The sequence below is a fragment of the Entelurus aequoreus genome, linkage group LG16 (genome assembly GCF_033978785.1).
Source record: "Entelurus aequoreus isolate RoL-2023_Sb linkage group LG16, RoL_Eaeq_v1.1, whole genome shotgun sequence".
In the NCBI taxonomy this organism is placed as follows: Eukaryota; Metazoa; Chordata; class Actinopteri; order Syngnathiformes; family Syngnathidae; genus Entelurus; species Entelurus aequoreus.
In genome coordinates this window covers 49,921,264-49,939,980 of record NC_084746.1, presented here as the reverse complement: position 1 = coordinate 49,939,980, position 18,717 = coordinate 49,921,264, and the positions used below count along the sequence as shown (strand labels likewise).

At 40.7% G+C, this 18,717-nt stretch overlaps 1 protein-coding gene across 2 annotated transcripts; it reads right to left on the bottom strand.

Moving 5' to 3' along the window:
• Positions 1–9,153: 9,153 nt before the first annotated feature.
• LOC133631135 (probable serine/threonine-protein kinase kinX) lies at positions 9,154–18,672 on the bottom strand. 2 transcript variants are annotated; one of them, XM_062023225.1, is made up of 14 exons: positions 18,644–18,672; positions 17,952–18,230; positions 17,767–17,869; positions 17,554–17,698; positions 17,373–17,455; positions 17,182–17,289; positions 16,988–17,106; positions 16,753–16,918; positions 16,239–16,336; positions 16,072–16,143; positions 15,350–15,994; positions 15,082–15,290; positions 12,918–13,492; positions 9,154–11,284 (listed from the first exon to the last, which is right to left on the bottom strand). In XM_062023225.1, exons 2-14 carry the CDS (start codon positions 18,037–18,039, stop codon positions 9,709–9,711), a joined length of 3,987 nt encoding a protein of 1,328 aa, XP_061879209.1. In that variant the 5' UTR covers positions 18,040–18,230; positions 18,644–18,672; the 3' UTR covers positions 9,154–9,708. The 2 variants fall into 2 exon arrangements, with proteins under 2 accessions (XP_061879209.1, XP_061879208.1); XM_062023224.1 differs by having other exon boundaries at positions 17,952–18,209; positions 18,644–18,669.
• Between the last annotated feature and the right edge of the window lie 45 nt (positions 18,673–18,717).

Below are 18,717 nucleotides of genomic sequence, written 5' to 3'. Positions count from 1 at the left end.
GCCGCCACAGAAAGACGTGTTTTATGCCACTCCTCCTTTGTCTCATTTTGTCCACCAAACATTTTATACTGTGCGGGAATGCACAAACGTGTGTTTTGTTGATGTTATTGTGTTGGAGTGCTAATCAGGCATATTTGATCAATCCATGACCGCAAGCTAATCGATGCTAACATGCTATTTAGGCGAGCTGTGTGTACATATTGCATCATTATGCCTCATTTGTAGCTATATTTGAGCTCAATTAATTTCCTTTACTCATGTCCTTTGTCTCATGACACATTATCTGTATGTAATATTGGCTGCATTTCTCATAGTTGTTTGTGTGCCATGTTGTTCCAGACCACAGCAAACGTTACCCAGCTTGCAAAGATTGTAATAAATCCATTAGAAGAAGTTTTGTTTAACTTGGACACACACATCTATACCTTTGGCCATTCCGAGTCAGTCATTACCAGAAGTTATCTCATGCTGTCAGAAGCCTCCATTTTACTTTTTTTTTTTTCAATGTTGCAAAAATGTGTAGAATAAAAGTTAAAGTACAACATTTCTGTCAACGAAGATTTGCGTCAGCCTTTGATAGTAGGCTAATATAGCTAATACAGACACTTACATCATGTGTTGCCTTCATTATAAGGCTTTTAATTTTTTGCGGCTCCACACAGATTTATTTTGGTATTTTTGGTCCAATGTGGCTCTTTCAGCATTTTGGGTTGCCGACCCCTGAGCTAGCCTAAATAGCATGTTAGCATCGATTAGCTTGCAGTCATGCAGTGACCAAATATGTCTGATTAGCACTGCACGCAAGTCAATAACATCAACAAAACTCACCTTTGTGCATTCATGCACAACGTTAAAAGTTTGGTGGACAAAATGAGACAGAAAAAGAAGTGGCATAATAAAACACGTCCTAGAAAGTCGGAGAAAGTTGTACATGTAAACAAACTACGGTGAGTTCAAGGACCGCCAAAATTAGTAGGCCAAAACGGCGCTCCCCAAATACTCGAATCAGTGAAGCATGTTTAATATAAACAGTGTGATTTATAACAATTAGGGAGGTTTGTGTCATGTTTGTCCTCCTACAGCAGTCTGAGTGGATGAGAGTACAGCAGGGATGTCCAAAGTGCGGCCCGCAGGTCATTTTTTAACGGACCCACGGCGCATTCTAAAAATACGATAAAAAAGAACATAAAAAGTAGTATAAAAGAGTAAACAGGTGACAATAAAATGTTGCTATGTTGACTCTAATAACACTAAGCTGTCATGCAGGCTGTTTCTTTCTTTAAAGCATAATAATGAATCAATCAAAAACAATGTTATTATGAATGATTGACCTATTCAGGGCTCCAATTAGGTCACATTAAATATTCCACTTTGAGATATTTTTTGGGGAAAATGTTGCATATTTTGTGTTTGCCATATAAAAAACTATGTTTTGGTTTTTTTAAAGAAGGGCCTACAATGAACAAACAAGGAACATAATAAACAACAATACAAGTTACAATTGACGGATAGATCTGAAGTTGATCTCGAGACTATTGTGTTAACAGTTTTTTTTTTAAATTACGATTTATTTTTTAACACTTTACTGAGCAGGACCCTTTTGGATCCCCAATAATTTTAGTGGGAACTTTTTTTTTTTTTTTTTAAGTGTCATTGCTCAAAAAATAATAATACATTAAAATCAATGTTATGAGTTATGTTATGAACTCCAATTATTTTATAATCTGAAATGTTCCACTTTAAAATTTTATTGGGGGAAAATATTTCATATTTTGTGTTTTTTTCCATAAAAAACTTGGTTTTCTTTGACAAAAAGGGCATACAACTTAAATCTAAAAATAAAAAATAAAAAAACATATTGACAGATATACCTAATGTTGATCTAGATCAGGGGTCACCAACGCGGTGCCCGCGGGCACCAGGTAGCCCGTAAGGACCAGATGAGTAGCCCGCTGGCCTGTTCTAAAAATAGCTCAAATAGCAGCACTTACCAGTGAGCTGCCTCTATTTTTTAAATTGTATTTATTTACTAGCAAGCTGGTCTCGCTTTGCTCGACATTTTTAATTCTAAGAGAGACAAAACTCAAATAGAATTTGAAAATCCAAGAAAATATTTTAAAGACTTGGTTTTCACTTGTTAAAATAAATTCATTAATTATTTTACTTTGCTTCTTATAACTTTCAGAAAGACAATTTTAGAGAAAAAATACAACCTTAAAAATGATTTTAGGATTTTTAAACACATATACCTTTTTACCTTTTAAATTCCTTCCTCTTCTTTCCTGACAATTTAAATCAATGTTCAAGTAAAAAAAAAATTTTATTGTAAAGAATAATAAATACATTTTAATTTAATTCTTCATTTTAGCTTCTGTTTTTTCAACGAAGAATATTTGTGAAATATTTCTTCAAACTTATTATGATTAAAATTCAATCTAGAAAATCTGTAGAATCAAAATTAAATCTTATTTCAAAGTCTTTTGAATTTCTTTATAAATTTTGTTCTGGAAAATATAGAAGAAATAATGATTTGTCTTTGTTAGAAATATAGCTTGGTCCAATTTGTTATATATTCTAGCAAAGTGCAGATTGGATTTTAACCTATTTAAAACATGTCATCAAAATTCTAAAATTAATCGTAATCAGGAAAAATTACTAATGATGTTCCATAAATTATTTTTTTAATTTTTTCAAAAAGATTCGATCTAGCTAGTTTTTGTCTTCTTTTTTTCGGTTGAATTTTGAATTTTAAAGAGTCGAAATTGAAGATAAACTATGTTTCCAAATGTAATTGTCATTTTTTTTGTGTTTTCTCCTCTTTTAAACCGTTCAATTAAGTGTAAATATCATTAATTATTAATAATAACATAGAGTTAAAGGTAAATTGAGCAAATTGGCTATTTCTGGCAATTTATTTAAGTGTGTATCAAACTGGTAGCCCTTCGCATTAATCACTACCCAAGAAGTAGCTCTTGCTTTCAAAAAGGTTGGTGACCCCTGGTATAGACATTTAAACTTTGAATAATAATAATACTAAATAATGACTTTTTTTTTTTTTTTTTGAACCTAAACCCTTTGGAGTCCCCGGTATCAAGCTTGAGTGGAGGCCTGAATGTATATTTTTTATACATATATTGTATTGGTTTTTAAAATAAAAAATATCAAAATGGCCCCCGCTTGCTTTGATTTTTCAGTGTGCGGCCCTCGGTGGAAAAAGAGAGTCTGGTGCCTCATGACCGTATAATCATTTAGCCAAATGATCTATGCCTACCAAGCAATCACACACTGGTATGCATCAGTGTTCAAATTCCATACCAACGCTTGATATGATACTTGATACCATTTTAGATACCGCAAGGGAGAAATGAATACATATTAAAGGTATAAAGAAATGTTTTTTAGAGTAAGAACAATGCTGAATGTCATTATATGAAGGTTATTAGTTCTTGTATCTCTCTGGTTTATCTACATGCACAACAGTCATGCATTTATGCATGAATTTGTTTAGGAAATGTTGTCTATGCAAGTAGATCTATTTTTATTATGTTTAACATTGATATGGATCTACTGCTCTTAAAGTACTAGACATTTATTGTGGTTTGTATTTAATTATTTCAGACTGCTATTACCAGTGTGTAACAATACTGAATATCAACTTGGAACAATACAGATTCCAGTCCACCATCTTCATTGTGTCGTGACTATTACACCATCTTTTTTACTTGTGCTACTTGTCCATCACAAACTAGTGCCTCCACATGACCTCCCCGATATTAAGTCTCCTTACGTTGTTTCTAAGCTAGTCACGTACAACAAAGTTCTCCTCACCATCCGCCGGCTGTCTGTCCTCGGACTATACTGTGAACAACCTTCACTGACTGCGGGGATTTGGACTTTGCATTTTTTTGATATGGCTGACGCAGGACAAAAAAAAAGGAGATGTTCAGATGCTGGTCTGGCCAAGGACAGGGAGACTAAGAAGGAACAAGTCAAGTCCTGTATTTATGTGTTCTAACCCTCATGTCAGGGAGTATGAGAGGGGGATAGGTGGAGATGCGGAGGGCAAGCAGCTAGCATCAACTTTTAACCTTCTGAAACAAAAGCAATATCCTGAACCTACACCATTGTTATTATATTATTACACATTGTCTACTGCCCACAGCCTGAACCTACACAAGTTATTACATTGTTATTACACATTGTCTACTGCCCACAGCCTGAACCTACACCATTGTTATTACATTGCTATTACATTGTAATTACTTATTGTCTACTGCCCACAGCCTGAACCTACACCATTGTTATTACACTGTCATTACATTGTTATTACACATTGTCTACTGCCCACAGCCTGAACCTACACCATTGTTATTACACTGTTATTACATTGTTATTACACATTGTCTATTGCCCACAGCCTGAACCTACACCATTGTTATTACACTGTTATTACACATTGTCTATTGCCCACAGCCTGAGCCTACACCATTATTATTACACTGTTATTACACTGTTATCACATTATTATTACATATTGTCTATTGCCCACAGCCTGAACCTACACCATTGTTATTACACTGTTATCACATTGTTATTACACATTGTCTACTGCCCACAGCCTGAACCTACACCATTGTTATTATATTATTACACATTGTCTACTGCCCACAGCCTGAACCTACACAAGTTATTACATTGTTATCACACATTGTCTACTGCCCACAGCCTGAACCTACACCATTGTTATTACACTGTTATTACATTGTTATTACACACTGTCTACTACCCACAGCCTGAACCTACACCATTGTTATTACACATTATCTACTGCCCACAGCCTGAACCTACACAAGTTATTACACTGTTATTACACATTGTCTACTGCCCACAGCCTGAACCTACACCATTGTTATAACACTGTTATCGCATTGTTATTACACATTGTCTACTACCAACAGCCTGAACCTACACCATTGTTATTACACTGTTATTACATTGTTATTACACGTTGTCTATTGCCCACAGCCTGAACCTACACCATTGTTATTACACTATCACATTGTTATTACACATTGTCTACTGCCCACAGCCTCAACCTACACCATTGTTATTATATAATTACACATTGTCTACTGCCCACAGCCTGAACCTACACAAGTTATTACATTGTTATTACACATTGTCTACTGCCCACAGCCTGAACCTACACCATTGTTATAACACTGTTATCGCATTGTTATTACACATTGTCTACTACCAACAGCCTGAACCTACACCATTGTTTTTACACTGTTATTACATTGCTATTACAATGTTATTACACATTGTCTTGTGCCCACAGCCAGAACCTACACCATTGTTATTACACTGTTATTACATTATTACACATTGTCTACTGCCCACAGCCTGAACCTACACCATTATTACACTGTTATTACACATTGTCTACTGCCCACAGCCTGAACCTACACCATTGTTATTACACTGTTATTACATTGTTATTACACATCGTCTACTGCCCACAGCCTGAACCTACACCATTGGGGTTGTATGTAGTATAATTATTAATAATAAGGTATAGAAGACAACACATAGTGATAGTAGTACGTGGCGGCCGCAGCCACCTTCTAAGTTATGGCTGCAACCCACCAGAAAACTCAAAATGTACAAATAAGGAATGCGGCCGCGGTCCGCAGAGATGTTGCCAGTTTGATATTTTCCTCCGACACGAAAGCGTTGGTTGTCACTTCCTGAGCCCGCACTGCTGTGTCATGGCGCAGGGAGCACTCGACACAAGTGCCCCTCTGAACGCTGGTCTTCTACTTGTGAGAATGCACCCGTAAAGTGTCTCTTTTCAGCAACTTCTCCATATTTCCGTGAATAAAAGTCGTTTTTTTCCGGCGCAATATAGCTGGTTCCTCTCGCTTGCAGTAAAGGCGGCCGCCCGTCAGTCATGATAGTGATTTTAAATTGTTTTTTTTAATTGAATATCATCTGCCTCTTTTTCTCAGCATTGTCCTTCACAGTCACTTTCTCAATTCCTATCGTTTGAAAACAAAGGTAAGTCGATCTATAGCTAAAGGCTAATCCTGGCAAGGAGACCGGCCCTTTTGAGGCGGATCTTCCAGCATTCATTCCACATTTACTCCGCCCTCTAGCGGTGTGGAGGCTCAGGATGTTACTGACGTCACCACCAGCTCACGTCTCCTTAGCTTGGTCGACCACCACAGCTTTTTACTTCCGGGAAAAAGTAATGTGTCGGAATACCAGCTATTCTTGCGGGTTAATCATAAAAAACATATTTTCCGGGTTTTCCTTCACTGCAGTTTTCTGCCTTGACGCCGTCGCACAAAATGATTAGTTACAGTCCCGACAAGAATGGTTGCCATTGTTTACTACAACTACTGAGCACAAAAAGTCAGCACGTGTTGTGGTCACTCACACAGGAAAACATTGCACGGTAGCGTTTTAGAAGAAAATTGCAAGTCGAGCTTCAACACCCGTGGAAGAGCTTTAGACGAATCAAGACCCTATTACAGTGCACGTTACAATCAAACAACTCTTGTGTAATAAGTACAATACTTACAGTATAAAAACTTTGTAGGGTTCAACAAAAGACAACTTCCTGGCTAGGGCAGCACAATACATTAGGTGGCAGTAGTGTGTAGACTACTGAATGATCTACACACTACTGCCATCTAAAGTCTTGGAATTGCAATGTATTAAAGGCCTACTGAAATGAATTTTTTTTAGCAGATCCATTCTGTGTGTCATACTTGATCATTTCGCGATATTGCCATATTTTTGCTGAAAGGATTTAGTAGAGAACATCGACGATAAAGTTCGCAACTTTTGGTCGCTGATTAAAAAAAGGCCTTCCCTGTACCGGAAGTAGCGTGACGTCGCAGGTTGAAAGGCTCCTCACATTTCCCCATTGTTTACACCAGCAGCGAGAGCGATTCGGACCAAGCAAGCGACGATTACCCCATTAATTTGAGCCAGGATGAAAGATTCGTGGAAGAGGACTTGAGAGTGAAGGACTAGAGTGCAGTGCAGGACGTATCTTTTTTCGCTCTGACCGTAACTTAGGTACAAGCTGGCTCATTGGATTCCACACTTTCTCCTTTTTCTATTGTGGATCACAGATTTGTATTTTAAACCACCTCGGATACTATATCCTCTTGAAAATGAGAGTCGAGAACGCGAAATGGACATTCACAGTGACTTTTATCTCCACGACAATACATCGGCGAAGCTCTTTAGCTACGAGCTAACGTGATAGCATCGGGCTTAAATGCAGATAGAAACAAAATAAATAAACCCCTGACTGGAAGGATAGACAGAAAATCAACAATACTATTAAACCATGGACATGTAACTACACGGTTAATGCTTTCCAGGCTGGTGAAGCTTAACAATGCTGTTGCTAACGACGCCATTGAAGCTAACTTAGCAACGGGACCTCACAGAGCTATGCTAAAAACATTAGCTATCCACCTACGCCAGCCCTCATCTGCTCATCAACACCCGTGCTCACCTGCGTTCCAGCGATCGACGGAGTGAAGAAGGACTTCACCCGATCATCGATGCGGTCGGCGGCCCGGAGACGGAGGAAGTCAAGGTGAGGTTGGCGGCTAGCGCGTCTGCTATCCATCTCAAAGTCCTCCTGGTTGTGTTGCTGTAGACCGCCGCTAATACACGATCCCACCTACAACTTTCTTCTTTGCAGTCTCCATTGTTCATGAAACAAATTGCAAAAGATTCACCAACACAGATGTCCAGAATACTGTGGAATTTTGAGATAAAAACAGAGCTTTTTGCATTGGATTCAATGGTGTCCGAATACTTTCGTTTCAACCATTGACGTCACGCGCATACGTCATCATACATAGACGTTTTCAACCGGAAGTTTCGCGGGAAATTTAAAATTGCACTTTATGAGTTAACCCGGCCCTATTGGCATGTGTTGCAATGTTAAGATTTCATCATTGATGTATAAACTATCAGACTGCGTGGTCGGTAGTAGTGGCTTTCAGTAGGCCTTTAAGAGTCTGCTATTTAACACAGTACAGTACAATACTTGCAAATGAGACACAGAAGTTTAAGAAAACAAGATAAGAATTTTTTGTACGGAATATGTACTTCACTGTGCAACCTACTAACAGGGCCGGCCCGTGGCATAGGCCGTATAGGCAAATGCTAAGGGCGCCGTCCATCAGGGGGCGCCACGCCAGTGCCACAAATGTTGGATTTTAAAAAAAAGAAAAAGTTGGTACTATTATTTCTAAATACAAAAAATAATCCCACGTTAATTAAAATGCAAAGTAAAGCCTATTTAATAGAAATATTATTTGTTACATGTTACATTTGTATCATGACTCTTACCACATCAAAAAATCAACACAAGATGTCAAAACGGCCAAAACTGTCAGGTGCCCAGGGAAGAAAAAATAGAAAAGAAGAGGAGGAGAAACGAGAAAAAGACAGAGGTAGCAGGTAGGTAACGTTAGCCTACATGAAATTATTTGTCTGTTACAGAATGTGATAGTAACCTGGCTTTTTAGCATTAAGCTAATGTTACATGATTTGGCAATTGCTAATCAATAAATAGCTAGTTTTGTTTTAACGTCGGGTTAATATTGTGGAGGGGGCTAAATTGTTATGGAAAATAATAATGTAACGTTAGGTAATTACAGTACTCCCACCTTACATTCCTCTGGGACATTTGTATTAGATCTTTTAAGCAGGTGTTTTTTGTTTACATTGTTATTGCCTTCTGGTTAGCTAATGTTTGCCCTGCAGGTAATAGTCACTTTTCCACCCCTTTATATATTAGGTATAGTTGTAAGCCTAGTTGTTAAAGTGCACATCATTAATGTTAATTAAGCAATATCACATGAGAGGGAATGCTGTTTTTTTAATTTGAGCACTGCTGTGATTCGGTTAAAGATAATCATAACATAACATTCTCATATAATATGTTAATTTGCTTTCTTTAAGTAAAAAAAAAGTCAAAGACAAAGCTATTCGGTTTCTTGTGAGTATATACACTTCACTGCCGATGTGGGGGGGCGCCACCTAAAATCTTGCCTAGGGCCAGCCCTGCCTACTAATAAAAGTTTCAATCAATCAATCAATTGGACAGCACAGCTCAGTGTTAAATGTTAAATTAAAAAGGTGAGATATTTTTAAACAATTAACATTTATTAACACATTGAACACACATAACAGTACCAAAATTTGGTACCTTTGTGTACAAGCATCGATTCCCAATTGGTACCATATCAATTTAAATGTGAAAGTCACCCATCCCTCGAATGGACGCAAGCTACGTGATGCGAGAGCATATTTCAGCTGTAAGTGTTGACCTGTTTAACACATGCTGTAAAGGAATGATCAGTAACAGGCAAGGAGAAGGGGGAGGATTAAATGCGATCTTCTTCCTACTTTTTGGACATGTTGAATTGTGTGAGCATAAACGTGATGCTCTCAGGGTAACTTCTTAACATGTCCGAAACAAACATACCCTTCTGTACCATACTAAAGTACTTGGCTCGTAAATGTCTTAATACTTTTCCACATAAAAACGATGCCTAGGAAATGTCCTAATCTTTAACCTTCCTCTTTTTATGAGATTAAAAATAACTGTCCATACTGTCATATTTTACTTGTACGACCAAAGAAAATCTTCATGATTCCAAAATAAGTTCATTGGACTTCTGCCCAATCTCGCTGCCTTTCCCTCTCGCACTCTTTCTCCTTTCCCCGCCTCAGGGTAGCTATGGCAACGGCCTCGTCAAAACACATGCTGAGCGGGCTGTCTCGGAGCGAGTCCCTACTGGCGACGCCATCGTCGCTGTCCTTCCTGTGCACACTCTCTTTCTTCACCCTGGCTTCTTCGTCCGACACGTCAGCGTCTCTCCGCTCTCGCTGCTGCTGCTGCTGTCGGAGGTTCAGGGCCGCTAGCTTGCAGTGTTGGGGTTTTGGGGGCACCACCGGCACAGCTTTGACTTGATAAACTCTTGGTGATTTGGAGATGACCAGCTTCCTTGCGGCTGCTCCTTGGCTGGCGCCTCGCATCTCATAGGTCATGGGTTCTTTGGACTGCGGAACATCACAACTGACCTCTTGGAGTTGTGTCTCTTTAAGACTTGGCATCACTTCCTCAAGGCTGCGTTTCTTCTCTTTTGCCGCCTTTTGATCGCCCTTCTCTGCTAAGTTGGTCTTATCCTGAACGTCCTTCCCTACATTTGTCTCCATCTCTGCTAAGGTGGTCTTATCCTGAAGGTCCTTCCCTACATTCGTCTCCATCTCTGCTAAGTTGGTCTTATCCTGAACGTCCTTCCCTACATTTGTCTCCATCTCTGCTAAGTTGGTCTTATCCTGAACGTCCTTCCCTACATTTGTCTCCATCTCTGCTAAGTTGGTCTTATCCTGAACGTCCTTCCCTACATTTGTCTCCATCTCTGCTAAGGTGGTCTTATCCTGAAGGTCCTTCCCTACATTCGTCTCCATCTCTGCTAAGTTGGTCTTATCCTGAACGTCCTTCCCTACATTTGTCTCCATCTCTGCTAAGTTGGTCTTATCCTGAACGTCCTTCCCTACATTTGTCTCCATCTCGTCTTCCGTAGCTTCCATGTCACACTTGCTCTTGTTTGTCACTTCTTCCTCAAAGTGCACAAGATTCTCAAATGAGACCTGAGTATCCTCACAATCGCCAACCTGTCTTGCACCCATCTTTTTTTCTTCATCTTCGATCAGTTCACAGATGACCTCCTCAATCTCATCCCAGATTTTCTTGATTGTGTCATCAAGCCCTGAGTGGCACTCCTCCATCTTTTCATTGTACAATCCTAAAGGCAGTTCTTCGCTATTTTCATTTGCGAGAGCTTCTGAGATGCTTCTTTTGGTTTCAAGCTTATTTTGCTCAAGTGAGTATCCTGTTTCTTCTCTGTCTTGTCCAGTGTCTTCTGTCCATTCACTCTCTTGCCCCCCATCCTGGTCTGCCTTAAACACCCCTCCTGCTCCTCGAGAAACATCTTTGGTCTCCTCCGTTTCTTTCTGGGCGCCACAAAAGATGGAGACTTGAGGTTGACGGACTCCTTCTTCTTCGTCCTCCTGTTGTCCCGTGTCCACCAGTACATCAGAGGCCACAACGTTGGACTCATCTGTGTCCTCCTCCTTTGAGAGGTCCACACTTTGGTGTGACGGTGCTTCTAAAGGGAGAGGTTTTAAATCATGATACAGACCAGTTTCCATGACATTGTGATCTTTGTTTGTTGTTCTGTAAAGAGAAGAATGCAGAAGGTTATAGCTTGTAAATAAAAGTCAAATGAGACCTGAGCATACGGGTCATATCAGGCCTACCAAATCTGGCTTGCCAAACATTACCCGGATATCTAAACCATACAGTTTTCGGTAAACTGCTCATTTAAAGGCATACTTGATCATTTCACGATATTGCCCTATTTTTGCTGAAAGGATTTAGTAGAGAACATCAACGATAAAGTTCGCAACTTTTGGTCGCTGATTAAAAAAGGCCTTGCCTGTACCGGTAGTAGCGTGACGTTACAAGTTGAAAGGCTCCTCACATTTCCCCATTGTTTTCAATGCAGCGAGAGCGATTCGGACCGAGAAAGCGACGATTACCCCATTAATTTGAGCCACGATGAAAGATTCGTGGATGAGGAACGTGAGAGTGAAGGATTCAGGACGCATCTTTGTTTGCTCTGACCGTAACTTAGGTACAAGCTGGCTCATTGGATTCCACACTCTCTCCTTTTTCTATTGTGGATCATGGATTTGTATTTTAAACCACCTCGGATACTATATCCTCTTGAAAATGAGAGTCGAGAACGCGAAATGGACATTCACAGTGATTTTTATCTCCACGACAATACATCCGCGAAGCACTTTAGCTACGGAGCTAACGTGATAGCATCGGGCTTAACTGCAGATAGAAACAAAAGAAATAAACCCCTGACTGGAAGGGTAGACAGAAAATCAACAATACTATTAAACCATGGACCTGTAACTACACGGTTAATGCTTTCCAGCCTGGCGAAGCTTGACAATGCTGTTGCTAACGACGCCATTGAAGCTAACTTAGCTACGGGACCTCACAGAGCTATGCTAAAAACATTAGCTATCCACCTACGCCAGCCAGCCCTCATCTGCTCATCAACACCCGTGCTCACCTGTGTTCCAGCGATCGGCGGAGCGACGAAGGACTTCACCCGATCATCGATGCGGTCGGCGGCTAGCGTCGGATAGCGCGTCTGCTATCCAAGTCCAAGTCCTCCTGGTTGTGTTGCTGCAGCCAGCCGCTAATACACCGATCCCACCTACAACTTTCTTCTTTGCAGTCTTCATTGTTCATTAAACAAATTGCAAAAGATTCACCAACACAGATGTCCAGAATACTGTGGAATTTTGCGAAGAAAACAGAGCTTTTTGTATTGGATACAATGGTGTCCGAATACTTCCGTTTCAACGATTGACGTCACGCGCATACGTCATCATACATAGACGTTTTCAACCGGAAGTTTCGCGGGAAATTTAAAATGTCACTTTATAAGTTAACCCGGCCGTATTGGCATGTGTTGCAATGTTAAGATTTCATCATTGATATATAAACTATCAGACTGCGTGGTCGCTAGTAGTGGCTTTCAGTAGGCCTTTAAGAGGGGATAAACTATACTACAGTCTGGAGAGCTCAGTAGGTAATTACGCTTTCTCTCTGAACAAGGGCACCATGGTTAATGGTGTATCATGACCATTACCATTTGTATTATTGTAGGTATATTTATATTGTGTTTTTAGTATTATTATCATTTTTTTTAGATGTCCATAATTCTCAGCAGACACGTCATAGAGACATGTCACAAAAGCAACGTGGAGAAGCAAATCCTTTTCACCTTAGGCTGTTCTCATCGTAGTCAACGTTGTCATTGTTTTGCGGTATCTCCTCTCGCTCCTGTCCGTCTTCCATGTCCCCTCGGATCTCTTCTCCATCATTTAGTTGCTTACTAGTAGAACAATCAAGATGACGTTCACTCACTTCACATCTCTGTGACTGATCTACCTGAGCGCTAACATCATCACTGGTAGTGCAGCTGGCCTCGAATTGAAGATCACACAAATTGTTTAAAAAGAAATCCGGAGGGAGGCTTTTAACAAACAAGCTGTCCTCTTCCTCACTGCTGTAATTAAAGGTGACTTCGTCATCTGTGATGTCTTCGTCAGAGCAGCTGTCTGGTTCGCACACCGGCGAGGTCATGTGAGGCAAGCTGAGGGATTTTGCCTGTCGCTCGTTTGACTTGACGCTGAGCTGTCGGTGGGGCTTTGGTTGGTTTTGACTGCCTGTTTCAGGACTTGTATTTGGGCTTATGTCAGTCCCAGTGGAATGATGTGACGCTTGCTCCATGAGTTCATACTCGTCATCCGAATGTCCAGGAGGTTCTACTGAGAATTCATTTAAGTGGAGAGGAACCTGAAAAGAAAGGATGATGTTGCTTATGTAAAACAAAGCAGTTTTACTAATCAAGAAACAAATGGGTGGAAAGACAAAAATCAAGAAAAATACGGGAACCTAACAAGAAGCATTGACACTTAAGTACGGCTTAACTCTTCTAATTCCCAAGCATGACCTATCTTTTGGTTTAGTTTTTTGGGCCAAAGTTGTAAGATATACCTTTGTGTTTCTGGAGCAGGTCTGATGCAATGTTTGGGTAATGTTGCTTAAGTCTTAAACAAGATGTCAGAGTTCAATGGATAGGCCACCGCCTGGTTTTTGGACACACTCTGAGGTCCTCAGAATGTCTAAGTCTCCAACAAGGCCTGTCTTTAGGTCTTAGTCTCTTGACCAAGGTTTTAGGCTAGAACAGGGGTGTCCAAACTTTTTCCATTGAGGGCCGCACACGGAAAAATTAAAGCATGCGGGGGCCATTTTGATATTTTTAATTTTCAAACCATAACAAAATATATGGATTTTGTTTGTTTTTTTACCTTTAGGGCTCCCGGGGACCATAAAGGGTCTAAGTCATTAAAAAGTTAAAGACAAGTCAAATTATTATTTATTTATTTATTTAACGCTTACAGTAAATCTCTACAGTATATCAACTTCAGGTTGATATAAAGATTAAAAAAACAAAAAGGTTTTATGCCTTTTCTGTCAAAGACAACTTAGTTTTTTATAATAAAACTGAAATATGCAGTATTTCCCCCACTGCCCAAAACATTCAGAAAGCAATGTTTGATGTGAAGTAATTAGAGCCTTAAAAAGATCAATAATGCAGGACACCATTGATTTTAATTCATTATTATTTTTGAGTAATCACAGTGAAAAGATAAATAAAATCCCATTAAATATATTTGGGATCCAAAAGGTGCCCCACTCCGAAAGTGATACATTTTTATTATTAGTTTGTTTTTTTACTTTCAACGCTTACGTTACGAGCTCAACTTCAGCTATATCTGTCCATTTTACGTTTGAACTATTTTGTTTGTTTTATGCTCTTTTGTCAAATAAAATGTTGATGTTTTTGTATGGCAACCACACAATATATGCAATATTTCCCAGAAAACATTTCAAAGTGAAATATTTGAAATAATTGGAGCCTTGAATAGGTCAATAATTCATTATAACATTGATTTTTTTTTTTTTTGGAGCAATGGCAAAAAAAGAAAAAGAGACAAAAGAAAGAAAAAACAGCCTGCATGGCAGCTTTGTGTCAACATTGCAACTTTTTCTAGTTAGATTTCCCCTCATTCCACTTTTTTCAATGTTTTTTTAAATTTTTGCAGAATGTGTGGCGGGCCGGTAAACAATTAGCTGCGGGCTGCAAATGCCCCCCGGGCCACACTTTGGACACCCCTGGGCTAGAAGAAGGTGTTTTCGTAGCAAATCTTGAGCCAGACTACAATCATTTGATCTTAGTCTCAAAAAATGTTTATTGCCCAATTCACCATCTGGTTTTCTAAAATCTTCTGACATGATTCTGATGATCTAGTTACTCTAAGATGTGTTACTTCCTTCTGATCTGATACGAACAGGAGTTATGAACATACAAAATCAAATACCTGACAGGAAACACTGCCATCCATGTGATCCAGGACGCTACAGTCCATTTGGTCCAGAAATTCAAAGTTGTCTTGAACATAGCCCGACAGCTCCTGGTCATCTGGCTCCACCTCTGTGGAGTTGAGTACGTCGGAAGAATCAAAAACATTGTTGTCCTCAGGTTCAGTTGCTTCCCGCTGAATTTCATCTGATGCCTCTCCTTGCATTTCTAAGTGAGAAATGTTTTGATTATCCATGAGTAAGCATGATGATATCTTCTGACCTTACCCTTGAGATCATGCTTGCCCTCAACATCTTCATCTGCATTGGAGTTCAGGCTTTTGGCGTGTGTCTCTTTAGGCACACATTGATCTTCTGTCACTATTTCCCATCCACAAACCATTCTCTCCTTTTTGTCCTCCTCTTTTTTGTCAACTAAAGTAAGTACGTCCTCATCCAAGACTTCTTTCCTGTTAGTCACTGCTTCAGTTTCTATCTTCCCTTGCACTTGTCCACTGTCTTTCCTCTCCACTTTGTCTACTCTGTCCCTAACCTCCACCTTTTCACCTTCCTTATCCCTGCCACGGTGGACGACCCTATCACAGCCGCCTCCTTGAAGCACACCTAACGCCAAGTTTGAGGTGATATGAAGCGGTACGGTTACTATGGTAGGCCCCGTGATGTGCATTGCTGCTCTTCGACCCACTTTTGTGGTGAGTCCCGGTGACCTGGACAGTACGGTGTCAGTGTCTGTGCTTCCTAAACCTTCAGGGTCAAGGGCTGTGTAAATTCCTTGTGTGCCCCCGCTTACAAGTCCTGTCCCCCTGCGATAGGTCACGGCATATTCGCTTCCGCCAATTTGACCAGGAGATGCCGCAGCCTCCAAACCCGACATTTTGGTGGAATTAGACGTTTGGAGAAGTTGTTTAGAACCTGGAATTAAAGTAACAATGAAACTGAATGCAATGAATCAACCACATGTGGCCAATGACGTTTAAGAAGAACCGCACCTTCTTTTGAATATAACGGGATGCTGAGGGAGTCCATGCTTCTCGCCGGCCTCAACGATGGTCTGTCTTTTTCTGAATTGGAAATAAACAAATTTAATCCAGCCATTGACTGCGTCCCAATGACCAACTAAAATGGTGGTTCTGCTTGGTTATCCCAAAACGTGTACCTTTGCCTGAGTGTTTATGGCGTCGTCTTGGGTCATGGAACCGACCGCCGATATTGAAGATGGACATCCACTTCCTTTGTTTAAACGAGCCTTTCCTCCTGGGATAAACAACCATGACATGAAAACCTCTTTGCGTAATTGCCACGGTGCAATTACTGTATTTTGGAAATTCTACAGATGTAAACATGCCTGTGAATATTCTCATATATCCAGGTCATTGTATTCTCAGAACACTGAATCAAGTGGAACTGGACTGTTCATATTGTCTTAGAAGAGGTTTCACCTCTCATCCGAGGAGGCTTCATTGGTTCATGCTCATAGACTTAGGGCCGCTCTGAGGACCTGGTGCAGGATCTTAAGTGTTTATCCTCCATGAAGCATATTCTAAGACAATCCGCACAGTTGGGATTGATTTAATACCCTGAGTCTACCAATGAACTTCACAAGGTTCCAGGAAGGACGCTTTTTCCTGAACATCCATGGAAATACCGTATCCATATGTGGGTCTACTCACTTGTCAGTGCCTTCTATGATAGCGTGGTAAGGTCTTATTGGAAGAGGACCATCCCCTGGACTGATGTTTCCAAAGTTGGCAGGAGGGTGAGCCTTTAACGAAGGTTCTTCCTGACTTAAAATGGCTGTTGGGGAGGGAAGAGACTTCCTCCTGTTGCACGATATACCTAAATGAAGTGCATGTGTTATATTCCATGTGGAAGACACATGATCTGGCTTAGGGGGTGAGTCATTACTTGGTTCAGGAAAGAGCTGAGCGGCGTGAGTGAGGATGAACTCCACCACGATGGACTGAATCCTGACCTCCATGAAGGCGGCGGTGCCATTGAACCCAGACACCTCGATATCCTTTGACCTAAAGAAAGATTAGAGTATTTGAACACTACATAAGGATGAGAACGTGTGATCTAGATAGGAAGAGTCATGTCACCTGAGAAGATTTGGTGCCCAGACGATGGCCAGGTTTCTGGCATGCATGTTAGTCTCAGGTGAGTATGATGCCATCTTGGCGAGGTGGGACATCAGAAACTCAAGAGTCCTGAAGAGAGTCAGGCAAAGACACTAAGTAGTACAAGAAAATCTGTGATTCTGTGCGCACCAATAGGTTTTCAAGGAATGAACCTGTAATGTGGCGCTGAAAGTTCTTTCAGGACATCTCTGATTTTTACCAGACGCTCCTCTTCCAGCTGGACAGCTACCGCCTCCTGTAGCGTATGAAAGGAATTTCAGTGTTCGTCGTTCACTAGAGACTAGGAAATATCTGCAGTGGTTGGCACAGGCAGATGTAGTCAAGTCACTCAACAGCAAACTTGTCGTAAAGCTGGTAGGTTAGCAGCGGGTTGGGCAGCTCTCGGAAATAGGCTTTGCAGAGCGAGCTGACGCAGTGGATGTCCTGCAGGTACACTTCCTTGTTGAGTTCGGGTGTCCCGTCACTCTCAAACTCGCTCCTGGAGGCAACAGAGGTAGAAAGTTGCCTCTGATAAAAATGTGTTCAAGATGGTGAGGAAAAACTCACCTGAGTTTCTGGATGTTGGACGAAACCCCGGACAACCTGTAAATTCCGTCCACGATGCCGTGTTGCTCAACAAACTCAGTGCAACAACGCAGCACCTGTGGAACTACATGCGAAAAAGTCACATTTGCATATTTACTCTTACTTTTACCTAAGTAGCGAGCATAATCTACTTGAATGTGACATACCATCCTGACTGGAGGCGTTCAGGTGCTCCAGAAGATCACAACCAAACACCTTCTCCTTGTTGGCCACTTTCCTGCGGACTCTCCTCATGGTTCCCTCAGGCTTTCACACCAGGGTTGTCCTCCTGTGACCTGCTAAGTCCAGACCCGTGTTCGAGCAGATGAGACTGGACTATGAGAGTGTGGATGCCTTGCTGCTTCTGCCTTCTTCAATGCAAGTTGCAAGTTGTTGAAACATTTTTAGTTCCAATGGACTTAGGTCTGCAAAAGCCAACACAAGGACTGCAAATGATCACACAGTCAATATCCTTTTTTTTTTGCGTAAGCGCTTTGCCACTTCCTCTCCGATGCATTTGATTTATTTTCAAATGGAAGGCCACACCCATGCCTTAAACTTACTCTACCTAGGTAAGCAAGCATCTAAATGTCCATACTCGTCCAAGCTCAACCCACTTAAACCATGGACCAAACACTTGCAGGCCTAGTGTGACCCCCCTGCTTTGCATTAGCATATTACGGATGATCGCAGGCCTCCCAGTGTAGCGGAAGTCTTAACAACCTGAACAGTTAAGTCACTTAGAACTTCACCCGTCTTAAATTCGCCGTCCTCCTGGCCCCTACTCACTTAACTCCATTATTACATCCCAAATAAGAGAATTAAAGTTCAACTATTATTAATAAAGTTCTGTTCTTACCTTTACTGTGCATCGGCACAGGCGTTGAGGAGCACAAACAAAAAAAGTGACGCAAGAAACCACCAAACTTCCTC